The 8,395-nt window shown below is 40.4% G+C and overlaps 1 protein-coding gene across 1 annotated transcript in view; it reads left to right on the forward strand.

The window, feature by feature from the left end:
- The window catches only part of LOC124275842 (epidermal growth factor-like protein 7), a 43,377-nt gene extending 38,919 nt beyond the window's left edge, over positions 1-4,458 (forward strand). The window contains exons 5-8 of the mRNA XM_046711523.1: positions 465-584; positions 1,591-1,679; positions 2,095-2,314; positions 3,392-4,458. Coding sequence (XP_046567479.1) covers positions 465-584; positions 1,591-1,679; positions 2,095-2,314; positions 3,392-3,438 — 476 coding nt within the window. The 3' untranslated portion in view covers positions 3,439-4,458. The remainder of the gene's footprint in view (positions 1-464; positions 585-1,590; positions 1,680-2,094; positions 2,315-3,391) is intronic.
- The last annotated feature ends 3,937 nt before the right edge of the window (positions 4,459-8,395 follow it).

Genomic DNA, 8,395 nt, shown 5'->3' on the forward strand with positions numbered 1-8,395 from the left:
GTACCTTTACAAATAGGTTGATGGTGTCGTAGTTTCAAATAGATTGATGGTGCAGTACCTTTACAAATTGATTGATGGTGCAGTGCCCTTACAAATAGGCTGATGGTGTAGTACCTTTACAAATAGGCTGATGGTGAAGTACCTTTACAAATAGGTTGATGGTTCAGTACCTTTACAAATAGATTGATGGTCTAGTACCTTTACAAATAGATTGATGGTGCAGTACCTTTACAAATAGATTGATGGTGCAGTACCTTTACAAATAGGCTGATGGTGTAGTACCTTTAGACATAGGTTGATGGTGAAGTACCTTTAGACATAGGTTGATGGTGAAGTACCTTCACATATAAGTTGATACATCATGATGTAGATCCTTTTTAAATATGTTTACACAACATGGTGTAGACCATCCAATAGGTTTATCTACCATGGTATGATGATATCTCTGACCGGATTACCTGCAGATATCAACGAGTGTGCTACACCCAACAACTGTCAACAGGTGTGTCACAATCTACCCGGGCGATACGAGTGTGGATGTCACGATGGATTCGATCTTCTTCCGGACAAAGTGACGTGTAAATGTGAGTAGATATGTCATGACACCATGTATATCTGTGTATGATAGCACTGTATGTCCATGTCAGTCTGAAGGTCTGTATATTCATGGCAGTTAAGGGTTGTGGGGTAGCCTAGTGGTTATAGCGTCCGCTCGTCACGATGAAGACCCGGGTTCGATTTCCTACATGGGTACAATGTGTAGCGGCGTAAAACCATACTCACTCACTTATGGCTGTTAAATATTATTTATTTCACTGTGTTTCCCGTTCATAAATGCAGAAGTTTATGTCTGTTAAGACTATGTGTACTTCCTTTAATGATTGGTACTGGGAGGCCATGTGGCATTGCCCGCTGTAATAGATTATGTATATTTTGTACACAGAGATTTAGAAGATGACTGACACTTCGTAATAAAATGTCCATTCTATTCACATTTTAGGCTAAATTATAAATATTTGGTTAGGTGTTGCGAAACATGTTAGAGAAACTTCAAATTACGAAATGTCAATAGTTAACTCAAACCCATCTGTCACATATGATGATACGTATGATAATATTATTTTGTTTTATTATACATGGGGCTACGGCCTTTAGTATGCATAGAAGAATTGATGTTAGTGTGAGCCTCTGAATATCTTGGTTGCTTGGTTTGTTGTTTAACGCCGCACTCAGCAATATTCCAGCTATATGGCGGCAGTCTGTAAATAATCGAATCCAAACCAGACAATCCAGTGATCAACATCATGAGCATCGTTCGACGTAATTGGAATACGAGGCCATGTGTCAAGGAAGTCGCCTCTTACGACAAGCATGGGTTACTGAAGACCATCACGCCGAAGACCCGGGTTCGAATCCCCACATGGGTACAATGTGTGAAGCCCATTTCTGGTGTCCCCGCCGTGATATTGCTGGAACTTTGCTAAAAGCGGCATAAAACCAAACTGACCAATTCTAACCCGGATCTTCACGGGTTCTGAATACCTGTGTAAACGTGACACTGTGTGACAATCCGTGACCCTGTTGTTTCAGTGTGCATCTCCTGCATGTCGGAGTACAAGGAGATGAAGAAGACCATCAGCAGCCTCATGGTCAAGGTGAAGAATCTCGAGGATGAAAAGGTAACCGTTGCTACACAGAAACCCCTTGACAATTTGCAACACAAAATCCTTGCGGCAGGTAGCCGATGAATTAATGTGACGCTGTGGTAACACAGTAAGGATGCAAGCATGTTTAATTGACTGAGTGAGTGAGTTTAATTTTACGTCGCACTCAACAATATTACAGCTATATGGCGGCAGTCTGTAAATAATCGAATCTGGACCAAACAATCCAGTGATCAGTAGTATGAGCATCGGCCTACGCAATTGGGATACGATGACGTGTAGTCAGCAAGCCTGACCACCCGATCCCGTTAGTCGCCTCTTACGACAAGCAAGGATTATTGAAGATCCATTCTAACCCGGATCTTCACGAGTCGCAAGGATGTTTAATGGATGTTTTGTTTCCATGGAATAACTCGGTGTCCTCTTTCAGAACTTCCTGATGGGGAATGTATCCTACCTGGCTGACCATTACCAGGAAGCCATGGTAACCATGCACGAGCTGAAGTCAGCTACCAGACCCCCTCCCACCACAACAACGCCCGACCCCATCAAATTTCATCCGGCCTACGACCAGCATGGCTCCATCCCATTGGACAGGATAGCCTCGCTGAGTGAACAGATCTCACTGCTGGAAGAGAGATTAGAAGGATGTGAGTAGTAGCAGCAATAGCAGTTGTAGTAGTCGTAGCAGCAGTAGTAGTAGTAGTTGATATTGTAGTAGTAGTAACAGTAGTAATAGTAACATCAGTAATAGTAGTTTTAGAAGTAGCAGTAGCACCAATAGTAGTAGTAGTAGCAGCAGTAGTAGTAGTAGTAGTAGCAGCAGCAGCAGTTGTAGTTGTTGTAGTAGTAGTAGTTACAGCAGTAGTAGTAGCAGCAGCAGTAGTAGTAGTAGTATCAGTAATAGTAGCAGTAGCAGCAGCAGTAGTAGTAGAAGTTGTAGCAGCAGCAGCAGCAGTAGTAGTAGTAGCAGTAGTAGTAGTAGTAGTAGCAGCAGTAGTAGTAGTAGTATCAGTAATAGTAGTAGTAGCAGCAGCAGCAGCAGCAGTAGTAGTAGTAGTAGCAGCAGTAGTAGTAGTAGTATCAGTAATAGTAGTAGCAGCAGCAGCAGCAGCAGTAGTAGTAGTAGTAGCAGCAGTAGTAGTAGTATCAGTGATAGTAGCAGTAGCAGCAGCAGCAGCAGTAGTAGTGGTAGTAGTAGTAGCAGCAGCAGCAGCAGTAGTAGTAGTAGTAGCAGCAGCAGCAGCAGTAGTAGTAGTAGCAGCAGTAGTAATGGTAGTAGTAGTAGCAGCAGCAGTAGTAGTAGTAGTAGCAGCAGCAGCAGTAGTAGAAGTAGTAGTAGTAGCAGCAGCAGTAGTAGTAGTAGTAGCAGTTATAGTAGCAGTAGCAGCAGCAGCAGCAGTAGTAGTAGTAGCAGCAGCAGCAGCAGCAGTAGTAGTAGTAGTAGTAGCAGCAGCAGCAGTAGTAATAGTAGTAGTAGTCGCAGCAGCAGTAGTAGTAGTAGTAGCAGCAGCAGCAGCAGCAGTAGTAGAAGTAGTAGTAGCAGCAGTAGTAGTAGTAGTAGCAGTTATAGTAGCAGTAGCAGCAGCAGCAGCAGCAGTAGTAGTAGTAGTAGCAGCAGCAGCAGTAGTAGTAGTAGTAGTAGCAGCAGCAACAGTAGTAATAGTAGTAGTAGCATGGAACAGAACACGTTTTTTGCCCACCTACAATATCTGTCTTGTCAACAGGTACCTGCCGAAACAACGAAAAAAGACGAGGGCGGGGAAACTACTGAAGATGAAGATGATGTGGCGTTGACACTGACGTGGTGGTGACAATGTGCTGTCCATATTGACATGGCGCTGATCCTGACGTCGTGTGAACATTGACGTGACCTTGACACTGACGCCATGTACATATTGACGTGATCTTGACTCTGGCGTTGTGTTAACATGGACGTGGTGTTTTGTGGTGAATGTAGACCATTCAACCACCTGAGTGACTGGACACTCCAAGCTTATGTGTTCTACCTTTTCAACACCGGAAGTGTTCATTGTGTACGACAACAAACTATAGACACGTAGCAACATCCAGCATGGCCACATACACGTGACGATGCTTAGTTTGTTCATCCCGGAAGTGACGTCAACTGCATCTACCGGAAGAAGATGGCTGCTTGGTGGTCGGTACAGACACGCCCCTGCCAGTGTAGACAAGCTGTTCCTGTACAAACATACTATGTTCTGTACAGACACACGACCTCCTGTACAGACCTCTGTTCGTCCATGTCATGTGCCTTTTCACGGACGGTCCGAGAGCATTCTCAGATCGAGCTTTATTTCTCAGGAAAATCGAATGTGTTACTCATGCTACAGATTTATTGCTTGTGTACTGATAGATGTATCAGGTGTGCTATATCTTCCATGCAAGTGTATTCAATATGTTGTATTTGATATCTGATATAGTGGAACCCGTTAATCCAGACTACGTCGGTTTGGAAAACTCAGCTTAATCTCCATGTTGGTTGGGTTTAAACTGAGGGACAAAAGAAAGTGTACCGAGTTTGTTTAGATGTAAAAAATCTAGAAAGACCTCTTCTTAATTTGAATATGTTTATTCAAACATCACTAATATTTGCAACTGTTAGTGAAATTTTGTGAAAAATATTTTTGTGGAAATTTTGTGGAAATATATTCTTTCAGTGAAACACGTGACCATCTATAAAATGTAAATTTGTGCAAAAACCCCCAAATTTATTGATTTCCAATGATAACAGTTGTAGGATAACCGTGAGCAATAGTGTATTCTGTGCATTAATTTTTTTTCTTAAAACAAAATTTTAAATAACATTCAGAAATAAAACTGTGCAGATGTATTTTCGCGTGCTGACTAAGTGCAATAACGTTATTTCATATGTAAGCTTGCTGAAATCAAGATATTTGCAACTGAAAATAACACATATGATGAAAACAACAGGGAGGTATAGTTACTTTTGCTCCTCGGGTTATATAAACATGACCCCATGCCTCAGATAATACAAGAAAAATCGGCAAGTCTTGATGTGCTTTCGGTGTTGTACTATGCCGTAATCTGGCAATCCCGAATTGGTCCAGAGAGTTTCAAGTGATACCCTGTACAGGGGTTGATTGATAAACATAGTTGTCAGGTGCTGCCCTCTACTTTACAGTGGCGTTTGAAGGTACATCCCTACATAGTGCAATTCTCATATCTTCACATGTGGTTGGGCACCTGGGATTTCATGAAAAAAAAAATGTTGGCACATTAGATGCTTGAAAAAATAATTCTGCTTCCGACCGTTATAAATGATTTTTTCAGCCACAAACATACATTGCTGCAAGATGTTTTTTGGAAAAATAGTATTTAGGCTAATAGGTTTAGCTGATATCAGGTTCTGCAGCTGCAAGTAAAAAATGTATAGTCTTCTACAAAATCCCAGCCATGGTCGGTCCCGAAACCCCTTGTCTGCAAATGCTTGATCACTACAGTTTTTCACAAGTCCTTGCTTATTTTAGGGGGATTTGTCACAGAAAGCCAATTTGATGATTTTAAAAAAAATAAAATAGCGCCATTACATCATACAATTTCCACAGGAGGAGATTTCACTTTAAAGGAATCCTTCGATTAGAGGCTCAGAACTTACCAATTAACCCTTGTATTACATGTAAATCTCACTTTCTTTAACGTTACATAACTGATTAGGTATACATATAGGAGTTAGTTCTACACCGGTATGAAGGTCAGCGAAAATCAATCGCGGCATCGTCCCGTGGCTTTAAGATCGCCTACGTGTAAAAATAAAGTTCCTGAAGTTAAATATATAACGTTGAAGAAGATGGGTTTTACTTACATATGCATGTCTCCTCTGAACAGTTTGATCACAATGATAACCTATGCCTTCTGTACTATGGTATTTAATTATGATAACGAATTAGCTTGGTGGGGTATAGCCAACGTCACTTCAGCGTGGAAATAATTCTACGTAACCATGATAATTTTGCATATGTGGAAAATATCCTACGTATCTATGGTAATGAGGTCTATGTGGAAATATATTCACATAACCATGATACCGTGGTCTATGTGGAACTATATCCGACGTAATTATGGTAATGAGGTCTATGTGGTAATAATTCTACGTAACCATGGTAACCTGGTGTGTGTGGAAATATATCCTACGCAACTGTGGTAACGAAGTCTATGTGGAAATATATTCCCCGTAACTACTATAGCGTGGTGTATGTGGAAATATATCCTACTTAACTATGATTATGAGGTCTATGTGGAAATATATCCCACATAAACATAACATGGTCTATGTGGAAATATATCTTACGTAACTATGGTAGCGCCCATATAGCTACTACCTTAATAGATACTTCCGAGAAATATATTAACTAATATATAACTACTGGTTTGGTGTAGATCTTTCTCGTTATAACTGCTATTACGCTTCATGGTGAGACAAAGTTAAGACGTCATCATAATTATGCACTGGGCGTCCTCAACGTAATAGGGATGTTGTGAGACAATGGAGTGACGTAATACGGTCACGTAGACTCGACGAAAAATTGTCACGACGTAATGAAGTCGACCTGGAAAGACGTAATGACGTATTACTGTCGACCTGGTGAAGCTGTGAAGTGTTATAATATCGCCACGGAGAGATCGTAATGACGCAAGAACGTCGATGTTGTGAAACACTGTAATGACGTAATATTGTCGACGTGCTTAAACAATGTAATGACTAAGTTATGTCGACGTGGTGAAACAGTGTAGCGGTAAGGTCATGTCGCCATGAAGAGACATTATCGTGACGTCATATGTCACATGGTGAGACAATGTCATGACGTTATCGGTTGTAAACGTTACAGTTTGTTTGAAGTAGATATGCTGCCTTATCCTGTTGAAAGTCTGTTCTCGTAGACATTGAAACTGTTGTAATTTAGAATGTTTACTATGTCTTGCTAGATAAACAATGCAACAGCCATATTGCAACATATAACAGTAAATCATGTATAGAAACATGTCTGTCGGATCTCGTGTGTAGATGCACGTGCTTGGATGACTGTGTATTTTATATGTCTTGGTTGTTTTGAACTATACTGATGTACAAAAGAAAGTACACACCTGCTGTTTTGAGACTATTTATAAAAATACATATTTTGCTAGCAATGTTCCAGTTGGGTACGGTATCTATGGTGTTATTGCAACACGTACACAATGTTTGTGACTTGTGTGTCACAATCAAAACACTTTTCTTAATATTACGCTGTTTTTAGGAAAACATTTTACCAAAGCATCAGGTGCGTACTTTCTTTTGTACGTCGGTTTATGTATGTAAATATTACAAAAAATGATTTTTATTACGATGTCTCTCTGTCGCTGATTCCTCTGCGTGCTTTGTAATAATGTGAGAATATAGACTAGCACTACGAGAGTATAGATTTATACTGTAAAGACGTAGACGTGCTTAGTGAGTACTGTAAGAATACTGAATATATATATTAATATTGTAAAAATATGATGGAATACAGTGAACAATTTGAGGAAGAAGAATGAGGACTATTTTTATACCACTTGCTTTTTATACCACCATGTGATACCACTTGCTTGTCAACGACATTAGAATCTATGTCGAAACGTTACCTATACGGAATAGAGAAGTTGTATATCCATAAAAATAGTCCTCATTCTTTTTGTCCTCAACTTCTAGAATGCCAATCAAAGAAGTCAATTTGAGGAAGAAAATGGTGGAACATTGTGAGCTTGTAGACGTGCATATGCCTAAAGAGTATGAATTAGATTAATGTATGAATTAAGTTTCCATTCTAGGAATTTAAATAAAGGAGTTATAATATATCGACGTCCAAGTTAAGTAAATATGTTACAGGGAATATGTGTAAACAGGGCAGGCCTATAAGCAGGGTATTTTCTGGAAGTGTTTGGGTCTCCGTGTAATTCCTGATTTTACTCGAGGAAATATGCCTGACATCTGGAACTTTAAAACACATCACTTATGTCCAAGAGTGAGTGAGTGAGTGAGTATGGTTTTACGCCGCTTTTAGCAATATTCCAGCAACATCACGGCGGGGGACACCAGAAATGGGCTTCACACATTGTGCCCATGTGGGGATTCGAACCCGGGACTTCGGCGTGACGAGCGAACGCTTTAACCACGAGGCTACCCCACCGCCCCCTTATGTCCAAGAAACATTTATAAAGGTATTATCACTGTTTTGGTGCCATGCTGTTTCCAAGGGTGAATAATTTAAGATATTTCCTAATGCATGTTCCCTGTGGCATACTCACTGGTACTCTGACTTGGTGAAGAAACATTTGTTTTGTTAGATAAATTGAAAACACTCGTACGTAAGTTAACATGCATTATATCATTGAAAAGAAAGTATACCTAGCAATGGTATGGTAGCTACGCTCTGTATATCTTAGCTGTTAGTTATAATCTTTGTCATGCAAGAATTCCAGACGAATAAACACATTTGTTCGTTATAGATGTTCAGTGGTTCCTGGGTGGTTGACGGTGGTGGGTATTGAAGAGGGTTGAAGGATCGTGAATAAAGTGCATGTAGAAGAGTGATGGTGCGTGGACTTTAGTGGAGCGTTGAGATGGTTGATGGGGCGTGAATATTGATTGAACGCTGAGATTGTTGATGGGAAGATAAGAGGGTTGATTTACCGTAAAGTGAGTTGATGAGACGTGGAGACGGTTGATG

The sequence above is a fragment of the Haliotis rubra genome, unplaced genomic scaffold, assembly GCF_003918875.1.
Source record: "Haliotis rubra isolate DU_JTF1 unplaced genomic scaffold, ASM391887v1 Scf203, whole genome shotgun sequence".
Taxonomy (NCBI): domain Eukaryota; kingdom Metazoa; phylum Mollusca; class Gastropoda; order Lepetellida; family Haliotidae; genus Haliotis; species Haliotis rubra.